This window comes from Genypterus blacodes, unplaced genomic scaffold (genome assembly GCF_046128005.1).
Source record: "Genypterus blacodes isolate CSIRO-AG114 ecotype Tasmania unplaced genomic scaffold, CSIRO-AGI_Gbla_v1 ptg000056l_1, whole genome shotgun sequence".
NCBI lineage: Eukaryota > Metazoa > Chordata > Actinopteri > Ophidiiformes > Ophidiidae > Genypterus > Genypterus blacodes.
Window position 1 is genome coordinate 2,920,976 of NW_027466868.1, and position 23,395 is coordinate 2,944,370.

At 46.8% G+C, this 23,395-nt stretch overlaps 1 protein-coding gene across 1 annotated transcript; it reads right to left on the reverse strand.

The window, feature by feature from the left end:
- Positions 1-5,347: 5,347 nt before the first annotated feature.
- LOC143002369 (zinc finger protein GLI2-like) lies at positions 5,348-21,806 on the reverse strand. Its single transcript, XM_076152441.1, has 12 exons — positions 21,710-21,806; positions 19,705-19,881; positions 15,606-15,807; positions 15,330-15,516; positions 14,040-14,150; positions 12,923-13,060; positions 11,465-11,614; positions 10,825-10,989; positions 10,073-10,351; positions 8,368-8,716; positions 6,716-8,281; positions 5,348-6,682 (listed from the first exon to the last, which is right to left on the reverse strand). Exons 1-12 carry the CDS (start codon positions 21,789-21,791, stop codon positions 6,246-6,248), a joined length of 3,843 nt encoding a protein of 1,280 aa, XP_076008556.1. The 5' UTR covers positions 21,792-21,806; the 3' UTR covers positions 5,348-6,245.
- Positions 21,807-23,395: the final 1,589 nt, after the last annotated feature.

The following is a 23,395-nucleotide window of genomic DNA, read 5'->3' on the forward strand; positions in this document are numbered from 1 at the left end:
AATATCACAAAGTCCCTCAAACAGATGGCATGTTGTTGAAAAACAGATGTTATTTTGCATAGGAACATATCATGCATATGCATGTGCTATTAGTTCACGACACCGAGGCCTCTCTGACACTGATTGGCCGGCAGAGAACAGCAACACTGCAAACAGCAAAGCGCCCGGACTCTGCAGGAAACCCCGAAGTGAAGGCAGAATAGAGACAAAGTCAATTATTGTCAATGTACATTTTTATTAACTTACACATTCCTCCATACAGGCCTCTGTGTCCTTTATAAGACGTAGGACTAAAAGACGTCTAACGAGGCTCTGGACGCTCTGCTGGGACACACCTGTGCTCTACTGATGTGGGATCTGAGTGAATGATGTATTGAAGTTCCTCCAGCTTGTTGTGTTTGTGCAGAACTTTCAAACCTGTATCGACTCTACTGCTCATACCTGAACTCCGCCCCCTGACCTCCCACTGGTGATGGACCAAGTCATGTGATATGAGGACCGATAACTGCCAGCGTAGTGTGTAGAAGAGACAACAGACTGTGTGTGTGTGTGTGTTGTCTGCTGCCTTCTTTCTATCAGTCTCAATCTAATTACTCATCTGACTTGATGATTCATCACAGATTTGACTTGAATTAAATGGAGCCAATGGCTGCTTGGAACACTTTGGAAATCAGCCTCAAATCTCGTAGTGCAGTCGTCAGTCGGTGTGTTTAAACACGTGAAGTCTCTGCTGTTACACTTCCACAGTGTTCTGCACAGATGACCTTATAGTCAGGGTGGATTATTCAGGGTCCATAGTAAATATTAAGCAGCAGTGACACGGAGGCCCCGGCCCTCAGTGCCATCAGCAGGGAGGTGGCCCAGCAGCAGGCTGAGGGACAGGGACAGGGACAGGGACACATGTCTTATTCATGCTGGAGGATGATTTCCCTCAGGGCCCGCATGCTGGACCTGTGCTGCTGCAGGAACCAGGCCTCGCTGCATTCGCCAACACAAAGCCACCATGAGGCGCTCCTTTGGTTGGACTCCATCTTCAGGGCTCTTTAAGCTACAAGCTACTCAGGGTTTAAAGTGGTTAAGCTACAGCTGTGTGACGATAGCTACACTACCAGCCCTTGGGGAAAAGTAGCTACAACTACATTCAAGCTACTTCAATGGACAATATGAAATGGTATTGCAGTTTTTCTGTAAAAGTAAACAGAAACAATGATCACTGAGTTGTTTTAAACGGTGTGTAAACCAAACACTGACTTCTTTACAGTCCCTCCAGTTTTTCATGATTCTGTGTTTGCAGGTTTTTTTTTTTTTAATGAACTCGAACTACAACAACTTTACACGATACAGAATCATTTCCCTCATTTTTACCGCACTTTTCTCCTTTTTACGGCATAAATTTAACAAAAAATGCAAAGTTTGAGCGTTTCCATTTCCGTTTCCTGCAAGAGGTGAGATGTGAGCGCGTGAATGATTGCGAAGATCGGATTTACTGTCTGACGTCATCTAAAGTCCCGCCAGGTGAGGGAGCAGGTGAAGGTCTGGAGCAAGAATGTCCATCCTTAAGGAAGCGAGCACGAGCGACAGGTGGAGGCAGAGGACACGATGATGACGAAATAAAGTAAGCAACAGAAGGTTTAATGTATTATTGTTATTTGTGTGTGTGTGTGTGTGTGTGTGTGTGTAACGTTGCAAAATCAGTGACTTCATCACAAGTATGACAAAAAAATTTTAAATGAAGCAAAGTTCAAAGAAAATTAGCAAAGAAAAAGCACAAAATGAGCAATTAAATAATAAATCTTCGGTTTATGGAATTTAATTTCAATATCTTTTTAGCATTTGGATGAAAGTGTTGATAACTGGAAAAGCTGCATTGTTTTGGAAGTAGCTGAGAAAGGAATAGAGAAAGTATTTGAGTTAGTAGCTAATCACTGCTCTTCATCAAACCTTGTGGGTGAGGGATCATGGTGTTTTCTTCATGATGTTGATATAAAGTTTGAGTCTGTTCAGCTGCATAGAGGATCTGAATACTGTTTGGAGTCCAGACTCATTTGAATGAACTGTGTGTGTGTGTGTGTGTGTGTGTGTGTCCATGGCAGATGCTGGTGTGTGTTTTGTGATGATTGGATGTGCTTTCTGTTCAGTTGTTTGGGCCGTTTGGCACTTTGGTCCCAGAGACCAAGAAGCTTGACAGCAGCTCCCTGAAATTGATTCATAAATGAAAATGGTCTTTGGGCTTTGAGAGGCAGAGCATTTACATGATCTGACTCTAATCTAAATGAATGAGCCATCAGTGGCTGCAGAGCACTATCCATCATCTGCTGTGACACCCAGAGCTGGAAGTGGGACGGAGCTATTTGTCGGCCCGGATTGGGCCTTGTTAGACTGTCACAGGCGTAATAATAATCCTAATAACGCTGTGAGGCAGAGCTGTGATAATGTGATGTAGTGTCGTGGGGAGATGTAGGGGGAGGGGTGGAGGTCAGAGCGACACCAGCAGTCTCCTTCGCATCAGGATTTGATTGTCAGCTTCTGAATTGAACTTGTATCATGGCGTTCGGGCCTGGCGTCAGTTCCCATATCGTCACAGATGGACGGTCTCAGTGATGGAGGTTTGGTGTCTGACCGCACAGCACGCTGCACCCTGCGGAGGCTCGTCTCAAAGGTTCATTCAGCAGGTTCTCAGTGTCCTTTACGGGATTCCAATGTTCCTAAAGAGAGTAATTGAAGGGATTCTAATACTCCTTTAGGAGATTCTAGGATGTTTTTATAGAGATTCTAATGTTCTTGAGGAGGTTCTAATGGTTCCTAGATCATCCTTAAGGAGGTGAAATTGGTTCTTTATGAGAGTGTAATGATGAGATTTTTGGTGCCCTTTAAGGGGTTCTAGTGGCCCTTAAGGAGATCCTTAGTGTCCTCACACAGACTCAATGGGGCCTCAGGAAGGTTCCAGTGTTTATCTCGAGGTTCTAATACTCCAGACCAGAGTCAATGAGACCTGCGCTCTTTTAGAAGGTTGTCACAATGTCATTTTCACTGTTGCCTATCTTTATTCGAATGTGGCTCCTTGGTCCACAGAAGGTTCAGGCGGTTCCTGAGGAAATTTCTAGTAAACACATTTTATTTATACATGGGACTATTGAGCTGTCCTAAAAATGGAGGCTGATGTTTGGAGTAATCTTCATTTGGGTCCAGCTGTTCTCCTCTCTGCCTGCTTCCTTCTTTCACTAATGGATTGTCCACTCCGTGCTCAGCCTGTTGGACCAATCAGTACCAGTCCTCTAACGTGGACAGGGACCCGGCATGAGAAGGTCCACAGTGGGTCCTGACCTCTGCTGGGCCGCACACAATGCAAGAAAGAGTGAGTGAGTAAGTGTGTGTGTGTGTGTGTGTGTGTGTGTGTGTGTGTGTGTGTGTGTGTGTGTGTGTGTGTGTGTGGAAAAGCTTTAAGTTGGAGTCCTGGGAGACGCTGGAGAATTCGGTACTCGTTGTGAAAGACATAAATTCACAGCAGACATGCCTGCTTTACAGCTTCAATTTGTGTGTGTGTGTGTTTGTGACGGGGAAAGAGAGAGAGAGAGCCATGTTGTAAAGTTCCACACTAACATCGTGAGGTGCTGATTGCAGTGATGAAATGTTTGTCCTTGTTAGTTTCAGTCATTTGCATACGTGTGTGTGTGTGTATTGGACGTGGCAGCATTGTATTCTTGTTCTTCTGAAGGTTTAGTGAAGAACCAAATCCCTGAGTGTCCTCTCTAGCAGCCTGAACCTTAACTTTGAAGGTACAACCTGGTCCTGTCACAGCGAGTGTTCACCTTCATGTACGCGGGGCATCAGTGGGTTTATGTGTGTGTGTGTGCACGTGTGTGTGTGTGAGGTCCTGGTTAAGTCTGCAGGGGAGTCGACCTCAGAGTGTAACCACTGCAAACATGAGCAAGTCTTAATTCTCTCATGTTAAGTATGAAACACTGACTTAGATGAAGATGAGTCCAGATCCTTTCCTGCCTTGCTCAACTCCACTCCCGATTGATCCTGCTGTATCAGCGACTGAACGAATGTATCTTCACCCCCGTTATCTTACTCCCTGTTGTTTGAGCCTCATCTTTACCTCTCGCCTTGGGGTCTCAGGGCCCCGGGGCCAGTTTCTGTCTCGCTTCACATCTAAGAGGGAGAAGGAACTCCAGCTGCAAAACCAATCACAGTCTCCAGATCAAACGCATCCTCGGCTGAATTCCCTGACAGCCTAAAATCATTTGTTCCTCGGCGCTGCATTGGCGAACCTCAGTCTTTGTTTTATGTGGTTTCAGCAGCGGCCTCCTCTGGGCCGGGCTGTCACTGCTAATACTGAAGTACACACACGCTAACCGCAGCCGCCGCCGCTCTGGCCTTTTCCCCTCCTGTTAGCTTCCTGTTTCATCACTTTCTAATCAGAATTTACATTACACAGAGGCAAGGCGAGGTCAGAGGAAGCCTTTTCAAGCTGCGCGCAGAGAGGTGAAGCCTTAAAAAAGAGAAGCGTGGCGTAAAACAAGAAAGGGTCAAGGTGTGAGGAAAGTGCACCGTCGGCAAAGGAATGTGGCTTCAAAGACAAAAGTTTTGCTGTTGAATAATTGAAGCGCACTCCTCCTGCCTGCACAACGGGAGGAGGCAAGCAGGAGGAAATGCTTAAGAATGGCAAAGACCAATTTAGAGTGTATGAGGTGAGGAATCGTCTGACACGTTCAAGGAAGCTGGATTTACATTCCTCCATCAAGGCCTGATTGAGAACCAATTAATAGATGATTATCATGGCATAACCCCATCACTAGGTGGCTCTGTTGTGCGTTATCAGGACCAGTGGTAGATTCATTAGAACCAATGACACTCAGAGGAGAGGCAGCACACAGATCCTCTAATGTGACGTCGGCGAAACCAATTGTTTTGTACGTTTCTCTCACATATGTCGACTTCTAAATTCTCTTTATTTGCTGTTAGAGATGATGTAGCGTTGACTGGCAGTCAAAGCTTTAATGCCTTTCTAATGAAGTCCAGGGTGGAAACACATGTGAACCCACTCTATTGGGATTTTTATGCAAAATATTTAAGAGGATAATTCTTTCCCGTATTTGGTGTTGTTATCTGGCTGTCTGTCACTTTAGGGATGTGCGGTCGATCCACGCAACCCTGGAAACACAATGTTTCTCCAAAATGACCAGTAGCTTTCCAATGGACCCCTCTAACCCACAGTCATCACGTTTACATTGTTTCACTCAATCTGCCGTATGAAAGAACCACAAACAAAATTTGGTAAAAAATCATTGTCAATATTGTATTTCTTAAAAATGTAGAAATGATATTTACATCTAACCAGCGCAACACGCCGTTATCACAATGTAGAAAAGAAGCGTGGGGTCTCTGGCTGGATGTTCTGTATTCACGGAGCTCGCCCAAGCCTTTTGCTCTTTCCGCTGCGAGAGAACGACTGATTTTTAATTCCTGTTTTTATGATTCCAGTCACAGATCAGGTCTCTGATGTCTGACACTGAGATGTCACAGTTAATCTCAGCAGCAGTGCAGCAATCAAGTAACGGCTGGCTGAGGACCGTGACTGTAAACTCGGGCGATGAAAGGTTCTGTTGGTGCTGACGTGTCCACAACAGAAATGAGCGACTCACAAACAAAACTGATACGCAATAAACTTTAGCTCTTGGAGTTGACAGTGTAAAATGAGTGAACCCATAACTGATGATGGTACATTCTACACACAGCACAAAGGTATCAAACGTGTACCTGCTTGCATTTACACATGAACCTGTGTCACATACACAATATGCATACATTCGGCTGAGCCAGGCACTTTGTAAACTGATTCCACCGCAGATCTACGCAATCATTTACAACTTAAAGAACGGCTCTGATGTTTAAATCATTTTTACTACCTAAGGCAAAAAATATGGCTTTTCAAAAACATAGAAAATGGCCATTTAACATAATTAACAAATGAAACTGTACAAGAAAAGATGAGTCACACGCTGCAGAGATTTCTGGCAGTTCAACTTGTATGGGAGCCCATTACGCAGGTCTTCCAAAGTTTTGACTTTGTCTTTTATTTTGGCAGTAATGGGCAAGCATACATCATCATAATCACTTGTGATCAGTTCTAATCCCCGGTCAAAGGTTTATCATGTGCCAAGAATTCAAAAACCATCTGCATGTTATGTTAGGTTTGAGTTTTCCTTCTGTCCGAGGAAACGTTCAGCCCCGACATGTGGCTAAGACATCAGGTCCAGGAACTTGCTCTCCTCTGCCAGCGCGCTCAGCAAAGAGCTCATGTCCCCGATGGCCATGTTTCCCGTCCCGGCTGGCAACGAGGGCAATGTGACTGAGTTCCTGGGCGTGGTCAGGCGAGACGAGCTCCTGGACAAGCCCTGCAGAAGACCTGGGCTCAATGTTCCTGACATGAGGCTGGAATGATCCCCGTCGTCCAGCATTGTGTCGAAGTCGATCTGTCCTTGTTCCAGTGCTGTGTCACTGCAGTCTGCAGTCCTGGGGTTCTGGTCGCCACCTGCATCGCTTTCGTCTGCGACAAACTGAGATATATGATTGTCCAAGTTTTTGATGGGCTCAAACACTTGAATCTGCCCAGTGTAGTACATCGCAGTGTTCTCAGAGTTCTCACAGCAGAGACGTACTCTTACCTCACCATTGTCTATTTTGGATGCATTGTCTGAGCTGGCAAAGCCTGGATTCAGAACGAGTCCTGCTCGCTTTGGCCCTGGATAATGCCTGTGCAGAGGTTTAGATTCTGTTGGTGGCCTTGGCTGTAAGCCGCCTTGATTCCCACTTTGCTTGGGATTCTGGGAGGTTGTATTACAATTCTGCTGTTCTGAAACCATTGTTGATCCATCAAAGTCCTCCAGTTTGACTTGAACGGGTTGAAATCTAGAATTAATGTAGTGAACATCAACATTCTGCACGTCAGCCGTCTCCTGTTTACAGCTGGAGCTCTGCATGTTCCCACTGACTGATGCTGTGTTATTATGGGGTGGATAAGTGGTATTACCGTTACTATCATAAGGAGTGATGCCTTGGTTGAAGGTGAGCTGAGAGATGATTGCTTCAGTTAGATTTGAGGGCTGCTGCTGACAGCGGTTTGCTCTTGGCTCAGTGTTCTGCTGTCTGTATTTCTGCTGAGAGACATTTTCAATCATCTGTGGGTTGGAGGTGAAGTTGCCATTGAAATGTCCGAAGTTCTGATTCTGCTGAAGGACAGCCAGGTTCCCTCTGACCTCTACCGGCCCTGCAGACATGCTGTTGGACTTCCTGTCTCGAGGTGAAGATAAACACATTTGCTGTCCGATGGAAGTTGGTGGGTTCACTTTAGCGTCCATCCTTCTCTGGTAGTACAACTGCTCTTGGAGGTTAGGGTTTCCTTGGTAACCTTGTACGTGTTGCTGACTCACTGGTGCTCTGTCAGGAAACAACATGTCCTCATCAGTCATTGTCCCCATTGGGATGTTCTCTGAAATACTGGGTGGTCTCAGGCCGTAGCTGTAGTGGTGAAGACTACCATCTGATCGCTGCGGTAAAAGTCTCCGATCTGCAGCCAGAGGTGGATGAGGATTCAGGTTCACTCCAGAACTAAGCGTTCCCACACTACTGTAGCGTTGCATTCGTGGCTGACCAAGTGGGTCTATGGCCAGCCGTCTCACAGGGTCACTGGCTCGACGGGGGACATTAGATGGAATCTCATGAGGCATCAAGCTACGAGCTGCATAGTCACTGTACTGCCTGGAGGTCAGACCTTTGGAGCTACTGATGGTGGAGGAATCCTGGCAGTCCCCGTACAATGCTAGACGTGTTTTTAGACTCATTCGGTCCATGTAGGGGAGAGGTGTGGGTGGAGCGCCCCCAGTGGCAGCAGCGTATTTGGCTTTGAGGCGGTAATGCTGGGCTGGGGTCAAGCTGAGGGGGCTTGGAAGACCACCCCCTCCTCCATACTGGCTGGTCTCACTGGACCGTCGGGAGATGTCAGTGGAGATGGGGTCGTAGGAGTCCGCTGAGCTGACGTTGCCGCGGCGGTTGGCGCCAAACTGCGAGGCCTGGCTGGAGCGGCGGCTGGAGGAGCAGTGGGAGATGCCTGAGGAGCGGCGGCTCAGAGTGTAAACAGAGCTCAAGGTGCTGGAGGTGCTGTCACGGCGTTCTGAGAGGTGGCCCAGCAGAGTTTGACTCGAGAGCAGATCTCCCAGGCTGGGACCAGGGAGGGATATCGGACAACCACCCATACTCTGACTCTCCAGGAGGGATCCTGAGGGACAGAATGAGGAAACCAGTGAGAATAAAAAACAAGACATCAGTACAACAAAGCCCAGCAACCCTTTTCTGTCCACTCACCACTTGTTGGTATGGGTGGAAGCTTGGTGCCGAGGGTCGGGAGTTTTGATTCTCGGGCCCACCGACACGAGTCCCTCACCGTCTTCAGCTTCTCCATCTTCAGTCGCTCTAGGCGTTGGCTGCTGCCCAGTTGCTTGCAGAAGTTGAGGCCCACCGCCGTGACCCCGCCGAGGGAATCTTCAAAACCTGCCGACTCCAGGTAGTGTTGCTCGTCCAGCGCGGTGAGGTCTCCCAGGCTGCCCCCGCTGTAGGCCGCCATCTCTACTCCACTGTCATTGTTGGCGGCACTGCCAAGTGGTGATGGTTCGCTGCTACATGATGACTGACCGCCAGGGCTGGACTGATACATCTGCATAGAGAGAGGGAGAGGGGGGGGGAACCACATTATTGCTCTGCCAGGACCAAAGTGGGGTGGCGGTTTAACATGGCACCAGGAACGGTGACTCATGCAGTGTTTTATCCGCCCCCAGCCTAATTGTAAATAATGAGTGTTTCTTGGGGGGAGGGGGGTTGTACCGCAAAGTACAGGGGGCCTCAGTCCATCTGTGAGTTGGAAAGGATCAAGATGAAAAAGCGGCGAGCCAATCACAACGAGATGATGGGTGACCAGGATGCGATACTTTGTCAGATTGTTTAGTGCTCCAAAGGGTTTGGAATGGTTTGTGGAATGTTTGGATGGAATCGTGGTCTCTCTGCTGGAGAATGGACAAGATTCCATGATTATTTATTCTGGCACGGATATGAATCAGCATGTTGTGGGTGATGCACCTTTATTTTTGTCTGGTTTGGACATGAAAACTAAATCCCCCTCAGGATAATAACAGAGCTAAGTGGAGGATCTGTCAGAGGCGCCCTGCACAGGTCCCGGGCTTCCTCGCTGACATTAATGTATTCACTGCTCTTGATCACAGCTTGATATTTGGCAGCGTTTGCACTCAGAGCCAAAACCAATTCCCAGAGTTTGAATATTAATCCTGGAGTGGCTTTTATCATGTTCAGGCTCTCTGTCGGGCATGTGATCGCTCTCTCAGCCACTGTAAGGTCTTACATTGGACATGTAAAGCAAAAGGGACAGACCTGGTCTCAGGCCAAGTCTCTGTTGTGTGGTATAAGAAAATGAAACAGTATTTCATAAGATTTACATATATGCAAATAGAAACAGGCTCTTGTCAGTGCATTTATTTGCAAGTGAAGATCTTTCAGGATATTTTGATTTTGCAGGCCGAAGCTGAAAACTGAACATGCACATTTTCAGCTTTTACCTTTAACTATCAATAATCAATTGATCACACTCGTCATTAAATTACATCATGCGCCTCCCGAACAACCTCCGGCAAATGAGGTTAATGTCAATATGTCATTTTGAAATCAAACGTTTCCACGGATGATGAAGATGGGGTGAGGAAGCGCTCACCTCATTAAGGTCTGTCCTTAAGGAAAGTCAGGGAAAAGGGAGAGAAATGAAGAAAATCAAGCAGCAAGCAGAGACGGGGAGAATTAAAGTAGAAGTTATTTACATTAAGGAAAGTTTTTAGGATAAAGAGGCAAAATGTCCCAACAGGATTTGTGCTTAATGCAGCTGGAATTGTTGAGGTTTGACTCTCAGACACATCGTGAGGTTCCATCGAATGTACTCTGGATTCTTGCATTAATGAGGTTCAGTGTTGTTAGTATGATGAAATTGTATCAAGTCATGCGATCTTACCACAGGGTTTTCGGTCTTGATAGATTTGACGTGCAGGTAGTCCTCCACACCTCTGGGGGAGCTGTTTTCTGATATCTTATCCCCCCTCTGGATTCTATCTCTGGGACCCGTCTCGTTCTCGCCGTTCTCTCTTGGCGCCGGCGGTCGGGGCGGCAGCTCCCCCCGCTGCTTCTTGGTGACGTGGGCCTCGGGTCCGTGGACCGTCTTGACGTGTTTCCTGAGAGAGCTCGGGTCTGTGTAACGCTTTGTGCAGCCAGGGATCTTGCACACGTACGGTTTCTGTACACACACATGGACAAAACTGTTACATCCTGTATCTCCTCCTCCTTCATTTGTGTGAGCGCTGTGCCATTGCTTTATTTCATTGTGTTATATTCGCTGCAGATCTACAAGAGGCTTGTGTGTGTGTGTACATGTGCTGGCATACTGTGTGTGTGAGTGTGTGAGTGGGATGTTGCTCTGTCGGTGAATTCCCACATCAGCGGCGTCTCACTGATGGATATGCGGCGAGGTTTCTGAATCGCTTCCAGGTTTCATTTCCTATTCAGCGACTGCAGGTGGTCTCTCGGCAGGGGGGAGGGGCATGATTCGGCCTAATGCATTGTGGGCCGTCGTGCTCATTAGATCTACACCTCATTATTAACTGAGGAGGGTGTGTAGACATGCACTGGAGCGCCGAGGTATCTATGCTCATTTCTCCTTCTGCTGTGTTTGGTTGCTCCCACAGTGGAGTGGAAACATGTCGTTCATACCTCGTTGGAGTGAGTCCGGTTCTGGTGTTTGGCGCGGTCCGATGCATTAGAGAAGGCTTTGTTGCATCCTTCGTGCTCGCAGACGTACGGCTTCTCCCCGGTGTGTGAGCGCAGGTGTGTTTTCAGATTCTCCAGGCGCGAGTAAGCCTTGGCACAGCCCTCGAACTGCAGAGCAACAGACACACACACAAATTCACCTATAAGTTACCCATGAATATTCATCCATGACCAAAAAAAATAAGCATTCTCAATATAACATCACATCAGTATTTCAGGTCTACACACCTACATCACGAAGTACACATGTTGTGTGCCTACGTGTTGTTGTTTGTCAAATGTCAAACATTTGTTGCAGCCTGCAGGCTGCTTTAAGATTTATGTACATTTGATGTTGGCAATGACGAGAAGAAGAGAGATTCATCCCAAGAGGGCGTGTACAGTGTGTGTGTGCATGTGTGTCACTGAGCGCACGCGTGGGGAGGTCAGATGTATATGTGTGTGTGTTTGAGTATACTGTGTACATGTGTGTGTATGTGTGGGTGTGCATGTGTACACATGTACAGATTCTAGTGTTTAGAGAGCATGAGTGTCCCGCCCGTGGGGGCCCACCGGGGGCCCTCATTGGCCATCCGTTACCCACCGTGCACTTGTGTGGTTTCTCCCCTGTGTGCCGGCGCATGTGAACCACCAGCATGTACTGAGCTTTGAAGGGCTTCTGCTCCCGCGAACATTCCTCCCAGCGGCACACAAACTCCTTCTTCTCTCCATGGATGTGGTCATTATTGATGTGCTGTGGGAGCGTGTACACACACACACACAAAAAGAGAGAGAGAGAGAATTGAGTATCCTGGTTGTCCAGTAAGAGGCTCTCATGTTGTGCTAGATAAGACTTTAATGCAGAAATCCATCCGTCTTCTGGTTCTCCAAGGGGCCTACAGCTCTCCCACTAATGAGGACTGTTGTGACTTTAATGCAATATCTTCAGCGCAAAAAAAGAATAATTAGCAGTAATGAAAATAGTTCATGTGAAAACGCTGAGCTAAATTTAACGTGTTTCATAGTTTCATTTGTTATTTACCTGTAAAGTAACAACAAGAAAAGGCACAGACGAGGAGCCATGGTTAGAGCTGAAGGACCACATTACCCACAATGCCACTGAGTTGGGTTTGTGCATGATTCTGCTATACATTGGGCTCGGAACTTGGAAAAATCTGACCTCCAACGTGGGAAAATGCAGTAGAACCCATAGAACTTATTATACTGACTTAAACTTGACCTCATATTTAGCGTTTGTGTTGTGAAAAGGTGATGCAACATTAAATCAACAAATCCTTTTTTGTGACCTGAATCTCCACTATTTGGTTGATATTTGTAGTTTGGACTGTGTTTCCGGGTCCAAATCTGTTGGATCTGTTGTAATGTGTTACTGAGGGTCCAGCTGGTACCGAAGTGACGGGACAGGAGAACAAAGCCTGGGTAACAGATGAGAGTAAGGAGGAATCACCTGTCAGTCCCTTCATACCAACTGCAGCCATTTCAAAATGACGTACGACTATTTACTTAACTTTAACTCTCCGTTTTTGTGTTTTCTCTCTCACTCTTTTGCTTACAAAACACTCCTCGCCACATCGTTCAAAACCAGATTAAAGACATTTAAACTGGACTCCCACCAAAGAGACGGCGAGAAAACAAAGGCAGCGACGGCTTGCGTTAGCAAAGGAAATCTGCGGCGAGGTCATCAATCAGTTTACTGTTTATGTTACTCCAGGCAGACGAGAGAGCAGGAGCCCCCGGATGATCTCCGACTCGGAGCTTCAGAGCCTCTGATGAACGTTGAACGTATACGCCGTCTCTCTTGAAACGGGGAACATTCCTGGCTCCTCTGTTTGGAGCTGTTTGCATGTCTGTCTGGGGTGGAGCGCTTTAATTTGAAGGAGTCGAAGTCGCCTCAAGCTGACTGATGCTGCGTCCTGTGGTTTCGTCACAAGGTTGCCACATGTGAGCAACATTGGAAGTACACACACACACACACACACACACACACACACACACACACACACACACACACACACACACACACACACACACACAGCCTTACATGAACCAGCTGGTCCTGTGTGTCGTACTCCTTGCTGCAGCCCTCCCAGTGGCAGTTGGTCTCATAAATGGCCTCGGACTCCTGCTTGCATTCGTCTCTGTCCACGTCGTCCTTCATGTCCATCAGACTGAGATGGTCCTGTGAAGAACAGGAGAGTGAGTTGTTGAGTTGCCAAACCGTGAGACAGCTGGGTGGTTTTTAGGTCGATGTAGGGTCAAATCTCTCAACTACTGGATGATTGTCAAGGCATTTGGTTGAGACGTTTGTGTTCCAAGAGGTTGGGTCAGGAGGTTGACCGGCAGATCAAATCCACACAATTTATTTTTTTAAATACTATAATTGAAATATTTGAAAACCTTGGAGTGAAAATGTTTCCCTCCATAAATGAAGTTATTTGGTTGAGGAAACAACAGTTGTGTGTCTCTATGGTTACTCGCGGCCCCTGGGAGCCGCCGACTCCCATGACCCCCTTCTAAAGTGGATCGTCTGAGAAGAAAAACTCCACATGATAAGAGCTTTGCATCCATTCATTCAGTCGCCCCCTACACTCCCTCTCTCTCTTTCTCTCTCTCTCTCTCTCTGTGGCCACTGTAAACTGTGCCAGAGCACTTCATTTTAATGAAATATTGCGTTATTGTCATGTGAGGAGTCTTTTTCTTCCCCTCTCTCTCTCTCTCTCTCTCTCTCTCTCTCTCTCTCTCTCTCTCTCTCTCTCTTTCTCTTTCTCCCTCTCTCCCCCCCTCCCTCTCCCTCTCCGTCTTTTGACAAATTTGTGGGCCCTCTCCGGTAGCGGGGCAGGTTTGGATTTGATGCATGGGGACGGCGGTCTGCGCAGTCGTCTTGGGGCCTCCAGAATTGATGAAGATAGTGTGCGTGGGGCAGAGACAAACATGCTGCAGTCAGCACGTTGAGGGTGTGTGTGTGTGTGTGTGTGTGTGTGTGTGTGTGTGTGTCTTTGTCTGGGTTGACAGCGGTACACAGAAAGCAAGGTGCAGCATTACTCAGTATATTTACACGTGTACGGCACTTAAGCAGAATGTTGAGTATAGTTTTTTCTCATAACATGTACAGAATCAATGATTTATAAACATCTAATATCAATCAGAGAACATTTTACCGGTGAACAGGGAGATAATGGCCTCAGTCCCTCTGTTTCCATTTTAACCTTTGACCTCTTGGTGATCATGGGGTCAACGGTGCTGCTGACTGCTGAGTCGCTGCCAGAGTTCTTAGAGAAAAAAGAGAAAGAAAGATTCAGCTTCCTGTCCGGTGTGGTTACAAAGAGTACAAGTACAAATTATATGAGATAAGAAAATAACATTAATATATATTCTACACACATCACACACATTTTATTTCATATAATTATTAATGTACAATTGTATAAAAATGATGAAGATGATAATAATAAACATATAAAATACATTTTTAAATCGAAAATAAAATTTTTTTTTAAGTGTTTCATTTTATTTCATTTCTATGAAAATCAAGCTGTGTGTGTGTGTGTGTGTGTGTGTGTGTGTGTGTGTGTGTGTGTGTGTGGGCAGAGGGAAATCACGGCTCTCCCACTAAGAGTTTACATCAAGGCAGGACGCTGCACTGTGATTGGCCGACGCCGCAAATCATAACAGAGCTGCGGCGTGACTCAGGGAAAGGGGCAATAGAGATAAAACGCAGAAAACAAAATCCAACGTGAAAACAAACAGCTGGAAAATTACAGCTGCTAAACTCCAGGTTTGGCTCAGCGGCAGCTTCAGTAGCTGCCAACGCAGAAACCGAGAGGGGGGGATTTCCTTTAACCAGAACCATCAAATAACACAGACTGGACCCCTGTTTACAGATGGCACTGATCTTTAGACCCAGGCCCACATTGACCCATGATTGGCTCCTCAGGCCACAGATGAGAGATGAAGGACTAATGAGTCGGCTGAGCTTTCATAACGTTTGTGCTGCCCAAAAACTGAAAAGGAATCAAAATTCAAGTAAAATCTAATAAAAAGAAATGGCACTAAAATCTCCTTGTTAAGGAGGTAAATATTCCATATGGTTGGATAAAGGATGTATTTCATGTGGTTATTTTGAAGTTAAGAGCAGATTTCCCAGAACCCCGAAAATATGGAGGTATGGAGGAAAAATGTAAAAATCTCATAATAAATAATTCTGTAAAACTTTTTCTTTCCATCTTTGCCTTAAAACCTCCAAGACTGCTTTAGGAATTGCAGGAATAAAATCAATTCATAAACAAGCCTCAACATTTTCAAGAAAATTCCATGAGAAGATTCTGAGTGATTTTGAAAAAGAATGTAAAATTATAAAGAAATATAGGAGAGAAAAGTAAACATCGCTTCTGCTTCATTGTCGAGCAGTATCGTGTGTGTGTTGTGTGTGTGTATGTGTGTGTGTTAACCTTGGAGGGCAGGTCGGTGTTGGAGGCGTGCAGGGCTGAGAGGCCGAGGCCGGGCGGGCGGCTGGCGAAGGTGGGCGAGGGCTGGAGGAGAGGAGGGGTGTGGCCAAAGGCGCTGAGGCCTCGCTGCTGGGACAGGAGCTGCTGGTAGGCCATGGGATTGATGGGGTGATGGAACGGGAAGGACGGGCTGCAAACGAGAAAGATGCACCTGCCCGTCAACCTAAATGCATCATGGGAGTTATTGTGTGTTCAGGGGCTAGGGGTGCGGAGCTTCACCTGATGCCTCCAACAGACAGGTGGCCGTATGAGCTGCTGGCGGCCGAGCTGGACCGTGAGTTGTTGATGTAGGCCACCAGGGAATTGGGAGACGTGCGGATCATCGTCTGCAGGTCGATGCTAGCGTCGGACAGCGGGGAGATGGACAGCGCCCTCTTCCTGCTGAGCCTGGGAGTCAGTCTGGGGCTGGAGAACCGCGACACTGTGGGACAGCAGGGGGGGTAACTTAGGTCAACCAAGAGGTGTGTTGAAGGAAGAGATGACACAAGGTGAGATCAGGCATTGTATTTTGGAGACAATGCTTATTTGGCGGTGGACCTGTCACTGTTACATCTCTACACTGTTCATTGGTTCACTTGTTTCTTAGCGCTCAGGTTGGTTTGTTTGCTATAAAGGGGTCCTAGTGTGGCGAAGTGATTGAAGCTTAAGTCCTGAATTAACATTTAAGATCCGGGCATTGATCCGGATCACTCTGCATACATTTCCTCACAGTTAGAAATCGATTCTGCCTAAATCGCTCTCATTTAACACGGTGACGTCCCGGCTGGACTCTCTGATGTTTATCTCAGGTAATTATAGGGGAATTATTGTGGCGAGATTGATTAGTTATGTCTGAATCTTAATGAGGGACAGCGATCGAGTCCCTCACACACACTGTACTCACAAAAACACTGGAAAACTAACTATGACTCATTTCACTTTTCATATTCCGGATGATTTTCCAGCTAGAACTACTTGACTTTAATATTAAAAACAGTTTCCTTGAACCAGGAATTCCTCTGTCCACTGTGGTACTGATACTGCAGGGAAGGACCTGAGAACTACTTGTGTATCTGTAGTCGAGTGTATTTGCTCTGCTAGTCTCCATCACTGCGTACATAGCGCTCACAGTATTGTGTGTTATTGATATGTTTGTTGTGTGTCTGTGGGCTTTGGGTGTCACGGGGAGGACGCGTCTGCATCAATCACGGCCGATCCCGGCTGGAGCCCGGTGAGCCGTCAGGGCTTTCCAACTCCCGCTTCAACGCCGCCGTCCCGAAATAGCTCAGGCAGGAAGCTGAGGAGTGATTTCTGCAGGGTCTGTAAATATTTGTTTACGCTCCCACTGACAGTACAGCAACGTGTACTCTTACATATTTATTGTACTTTTTAGATGAGCTAAATTTGTTTGTTTGTCAGGATCTCTTATCTCAAAAAACACATGGACCTGGGGTCATGACTCGTCTGTAGGACACGCTGGCACACTTGTTGATGAATCCTACTTGATTGAAATTGTGTGTTATAGTCAATTGGTGATCAGCAAAAAGAGAAACCTCCTCCAAGGCAGCAGAGTGTAGAGTAGAAGAAGAGAATGAATGAAAGTGAAAATGAAATTCACTCCTCCACCTGGTTTCTTCCTTTTGTCCTTTGCTTTCCCTTCATGTGATCCCAAAACAGAAATATTTTCATTCTGCCGTCCCCTCAGTTCCAGAGTTCCAGTATCTCCTCTGTGGTATTGATGGTTGATTACTTCTTCCCGGGTGTTCTTTGTGGATTCATTCAGCTTTGTTTTGTTTCTCTGCTCTGTAATGTTGCAGGCTCAGAGGTTGTTCCTCTCTACAAAGCGCTAACATATGTTATCTGTTTAGAAATTAGTGAGCCTGTGTGAGAGAGAGGGAGGGAGGGAGGGAGGGAGGAGGGGGGGGCGGGGGATTTATCCTGGGACACATGGAATTTGAAGGATGATATAACAAATCCACAAAAGAGGAAAAACCATCAGGCCCTCATTTCTCCGGGGAAAGCTCTTGTGATGGGACATTTATTCCGTTCCCCTCGTGAGCGAAAGGCATTACCGCCGAGCGTCTGTGTGTGTGTGTGTGTGCGTGTGTGTGGAGGTTCGGTGTGTCATGGGATGCTAATTTGGACATTTAACCAGCTCCTAACCAGACATGGAGCTCGGGGTGAAAGCTGGGGGGGTTGGCGGGGGGTGCAGAGTGAGGATCAGGTGCGATTTTCTATTTTTTTTTTGTCCGGGTGAGGACGGAGCGCGGCGGAGAAGCCATTCAGGAAAACATGGCAGCCGTATTCATCTCTGTTACTTCCTCTCACCTCTTGGGAGATGTGTTTATTAATGTGCCACTTCCCCTGATAAATGGACCAATGGAAACGCGTGGCCTGACTCGCTCCACACCCCCACAAACACACACACACACCCTTCCTCCCTCTGCTGTGATTTATATCAGCAGCCGCCACCAGGAGGGCCGAGGAGTGTGTGTGTGTGTGTGTGGAGTGATTTTTAGAGTGAGAGTGTGTGTGAGTGTGTGTGTGTGTCTCCACAGTGTGACTTCCACAATAAATTAAAAATAATGCTTTATTGAAGTAAAGGTGTTTGTTTGAACGATACTGTAATTAAATGTCTTCATATGGATTCATAAGCACTTTCTGTGGAGCTTGTGTAGTGGGACATGTTTGACCGTGGCTCCCTCTTCTTCATCAGCTCTTCCTCTGCTCTCTACACTGTGTGAATATCTTTACGCCGGCTCTTAGTTGAGTCCAAACCAAACGTGTGCTGTGCGTTTGTTTTGGCCGCAGCTCCTGCTCAGTGTTCGGGGCGGCTGCAGAGTCACTTATGACAGCTTTAGTGCGCCCGGCTGGCCGGCTTCACGCTTTTGGCAGCCGGCCGGCCTTTGGCTCCGACACCACAAACACAGCAGGTCCATTCACAAGCCTGAGCTGTCTGAGCGAGGGGCGGCTGCAACCCACAGCAGGAAGCAGTTTAACCCCCAAACACTGAAGGAACCAGGCCGACCCTTTAGTGTGTGTGTGTGTGTGTGTGTGTGTGTGTGTGTGTGTGTGCTGGTTTGGTGTGAGAGTTGCCAAAAAACGTTCTTTGTCGACTTGGCACCAATTGCGATTTTTAACTACTGGAATTCAACGCTTCAATGCTTAAAAACAAGTCGATCTTGTGTACATGTGTTAACTGAAGAAAAGTTGTGTCTACATACTACTTGTCTACATCTTTTTAGCTCTGTATTATGACATTTTGAGGCGGGCATCTAAATGGATTTTTATTAAAACAATATTATAAACATTCCGAGATGTGAAGTGCAGACCGACTCATCTTGGGCTCATTCCTGCTCGACTCTTCTCCTAACCTGCGTCTGACCCGTTGGTACTGTTGGTGACAGCCGAGCGTTGACTGGTTTACAGAGGAACTGTCACTTCAGTGTTGCAGCAGAGGGAGGAGGAATGAGGCCAAGCCGCTCTAGAGCTGGCAGATGATGGCGTACGCTCTGGTATTCATCATCAGGAGATCCCCTCCATCAGTCTGGCTCTCAGACACGGCTGCCCTTTTAAGGCGCGGAGGGAAGCGCGGGATGAAAGCCGGCGTTCATTACGTTAAATATACCTGCCGCGACCTCGTGTATCCTGCCGTGGCGTTCGCTTGAAATGTCACGGCGCTACAATAAGTCCTGGTTGTTTATGGAAAAGTGCTGGTGGAGGCTCGGAGGGAGAAATATTGTTTAGCGTGCAGCCGCCACCTGAAGCCCTCGACCGTTTGAAGCAGCTTGACATGAAAAATGTATACAAGCCTTTTTTATTTATGCGCCGGCCTGTGATCTCTGTTTCATCATCCACCTGGAGCCGCGTCCTGGTAGGAATTTCATCCTGCTTAATCAGTATCAGCATGTTGAATGGCTGCGGAGGAGCCATGGCGGGCGGCTTCCTCTGCCTGGACAGGACTTCCTCCAGGCTCAGGCACAAAAGCACACGCACGTCCTTTATGCCAAAACCAAATTTATACTCTGTGAAAGAACAACTAGATTTTTGTGTGCTCACTTCTCCTGTTGTGTAAATCAAGGTCAGAATAGTCAGAAATAAGTCTAATAATGGCCAGTAAAGAAGAGGAACTGAAACCCTGCGACTAAAACGGTTTGATGCTCGTCAGATGTATTGGAATCACTGTTTACACGGCGGAACATCTTGTGTTTAATGGTTTTAGGTAGCAAATATGTGACCACAGGAAAGGATCCTGTCATGAAGTCATGTCACAGTATGTGGTGAGCGTCGGCGTAGTAACGGCGGCGGTGGCGGTGTGTTTGCTGGCTGAGTTACTCACTGTCGATGGGGGTAATGTAGTCGGGCAGGTGGGTCCCGGCGGCGGCCCCCTGCATCAGCAGCTCCCCGTACGGGCTCCGGTGGCTGGCCATCAGGTGGTAGTACTCAGCTGGACTCGCCCCCGGAGGCGGAGGAGGGAGCCCGAATAGAGCGCGGTCCTTCAGGTGCTCGTGAGCCACTTTGGAGAAAGAGAGAGGGGGGGGGGGGGGGGGGGGGGGTTAGAGTTGATGTAGTTGTTCAGGTTTCTTGGTGGTTTGTGGAGGAACGTGTGCTCAGACTGAACCTCATCGACTCGGCCTAAGTGGACTTTCAGACCCGATCAGGACCCCGGCCCTAAAGCAGAGCAGACGCACGCTGACGTCTCCGTCCTGAGAGGATCACATTCCATCTGACTAACATGAGGAAGACGAAGACGAAGACCAGAGCTGTTTTCATAACCTTATGGACGCTCACTTCTATTAAACAGAAACCTTACAAAAGCCTTAAACCCCCTTTCATAATCTGATTAAGGTAGAGAGTTCATCAGTCACTTTGAGGGCTAAAGGCTAAATTAGCTCCAAAACATAGCAAAGCAGATTTCCTTCAAGAGTAAGAGTTCATCAACATAATTTTGTGATGTACAGTTTTGATTGGTCAACTGCGGGATTCTACACTCAGTTATGTTCTGAATGTTTTCATGTAGCCTAGCTAGCTGTATCCCCACGCCAAGACATGCCAGCTAGCAAGCTACAAACGGCTTCTTGTTGTTACAAGACAAGAAGACGTGTCAGGTTTTTAAACTGAAAAGAATCAAGACTTCAACATCAACATTCTTAGAAGTCGTCACATTCTCTGTCTGAATTTTGATTTAAACTTAAACTGTGAATATGCTGCTGCTATGTAGCTAGCTAGTAGGTTTGACTCTGCTGCCAATGTTTACGTAGCAGCGCAGGCTCAGCAGAAGCTTTTAATTAGTAATACACTCATGTTAAATGAGTGTTCGTCATGAAATTATCTTATCTGATCTATGTTAAGTATCTGTATGATAAACAGGATAACATGTTGACACTTTATTCTTTACGTTAAGGAATATTTGAGGCCCTAAATTCAGATTCAGAGCCTGTGTTTGTTTGTTGTGTAGAGATTATGGACCGTTTGAACCATTAGAATCAGACCATGCCACAGCATTTATTTCTTTAGTGCTAGGAAAGTTAAGAGAACAAATGTGATTTAGCTGAAAAGACAAAGATGAAGGCTCAATGATGTCATGTGAGAAAAAGAGGGAGACACTCCAGAATGGTTAAATGTCGTTTCAAATCACACAACACAGAGCTAATACCCAAACAAAGCTGTGGGCGTAGATGCAGCGTGTTCCCATTTGATCGTTGGAGGAAAGAAAAGGTCACCTGGAGAACGTAAAACCCTGTGAAGCCCCCGGCTCCTCCTCTCATGGAGCCGGGCTCAGGTCCCCCCCGGCCCTTCTGCTTTATCACAGGCAGGGCTTATTTAAGTTTAAAGCTACGGCACATTTCCACTGACAGACTGTAAAAGAAGATTTATGTCGCGTCCCGCTGCCTCTGGACGGTCTGTTATTGTAATTCAGCGCTGAAGAAAGAGTTGTCATCGCGTCCTGGCAAGAGGAGGGGGGTGGGGGGGCTGGAAGCCCTTCCTTTTATCAATTTCCCCAGATTCCTTTAAGGATCCCTCTCAGTATCACAGGCCTGTTTGCAGAATCCTGTTTCTATGCATCAAAGTCCATTTAAGGTCCAACGCTACAGGAAGAGGTTCTGTGTGTGCAACCACACTACAGTATGCACCAGACTCCTCTGATTAAAACAAAATTCATTGAAATGACGTCAATTCCCTCACATTCCTCATTTCTTTCAGTTGATTATTATTTCCTTTTATTTAATTTTTTTTTCTAGTTTTTTTCAAAGCTGCATTTTTTCATTTTGTAGAATTTTCTATGATCTTAAAGGATACTCATAATATATAAATATTTGTGTCGTTTGGGTTCAGTCACTCACAGTCGGCCGGGCTGAGTCCTCTGGCTGCAGAGATCATGGACAGCGTGGGGCTGCCGTGCACTGAGCGCAGGTAATGCTCCATGTGAGGGTTGACGTATGGGTGCGGCGGGCTGAAGGGGGAGTCGCCGGTCGCCACGGCGGCGGGCGACAGGCGGATCAGGGAGATGTCGGAGATGACGGGGCTGCCGGTCAGACCTGCGGGGCTTAAGAGGAGAGGAAAAGAAGAGGAGTCAGAGGAGAGCAAGGAAAGTAACATTTACATCAACATAAGTAGTATATTTACTCACATCCTGTAATTCTGTAGACATTTCTTTACGCCACCACATTTATCGGAAATTTATTGCAAGAGTGTCTGTAATTTTGACAGTAATTTCAAAGTCCATCTAGGCCCCGACAGCTGTCCCTGTCCCTGTCCACACACACACACACACACACACACACACACACACACACACACACACACACACACACACACACACACACACACACACACACACACACACACACACACACACACCGTGCCGTAAGAGTGACATCACGTCTAACACACATCCTCAGTCAGCCTCTGATGTGGGGAGAGAAGGTGAGCTTGGGGTCAGAAGAGTGGGCTGAGTCAGGAAGCAGTTACGACTCCGCCACTGGAGAAAAACTCCGATAAAAACAAGAAAGAAAAGTCTAAAAAAAATCAGATAGTGAATAACTAGTAATCTGCTCAATGATCAAATATCAGTGATTCCTCTTTGGCCTCATGGTGGCGCTGCTCTCGTTACTGTAAAAACTGGCCTTAGGTCCATTTATGAGGCGTCGTTTGTTGTTTACAGTCAGAAATGTTCAGAATCTCAAAACATAAAATCTGTCCTGTCTAGAGAAGCTTTAGTGATTATCCAGCAAATATTCATAAATTACAATTTAAGAAAACTAACTTAAGGCATCAATGATTTCCGCTGTGATGTGTTTGTTTGTATGTAGGTCATTTCTTCTTCACGCGGCTGTGAGGGAGGAAGGGTTCTGGGGTGGGGGTGGGGGGCGGAGGGGGTTGTCGCCTGTTAAGTTTGAGCCGTGGCTTCACTCGCACGGTCGCTCTCATAAACCTACAGTGGGAGTTTTATTCCAGCACCGCGCCGGACGCCACGATTTATCTAAATCACAGCGCTCCCCGAGCCCGACACTGGAGACAAGATCCACTGTCACACTGTAATTCATCTCAGACACACACACACACACAGGGAGCGCGAGAGAGAGAGAGAGAGAGAGAGGGAGAGATTCACACACACACACACACACGCGCACACACGCGCAGAAGTAGAAGTAGAAATGAAGAAACAAATGATTAAAAATGACCCACAGACTCTCATCTTACCATTTAAGTACACACACGTTAACATTCATATTTGCATGTCTAATCACACACACACACACACACACACACACACATACACACACAGCACAGTGTTCACTAATGCCAGACTTAAATATTAAAAAGATTAACATGCTGAGGGCACAAACAACGAACTGAAGGGAGTGAAAACAGCAAGAAGTGATAAGTGAGCACAAATTAAATATGATAGCTGGCCTGTGAGTGGCGCTACAGCAGCATAATAAATACAAATGTCCATATGTCAGTGGTCATGGGTCTGACTCTCCCTTGTGCAGTCCTTGATGTAGGTATGGACACACTCAGACTGG

Bases quoted from the DNA above. Each gene is read 5' to 3' on its own strand.
- LOC143002369 (XM_076152441.1), bottom strand. From the start codon at position 21,791: ATGGAGCATTACCTGCGCTCAGTGCACGGCAGCCCCACGCTGTCCATG. The intron at 15,808-19,704 runs GTGAGTAACTCA...GCTGTCCCACAG, and splicing joins CTACATTACCCCCATCGACA to TGTCGCGGTTCTCCAGCCCC. The intron at 10,990-11,464 runs GTGGGTAACGGA...GTTGCTCTGCAG, and splicing joins AGAAACCACACAAGTGCACG to TTCGAGGGCTGTGCCAAGGC.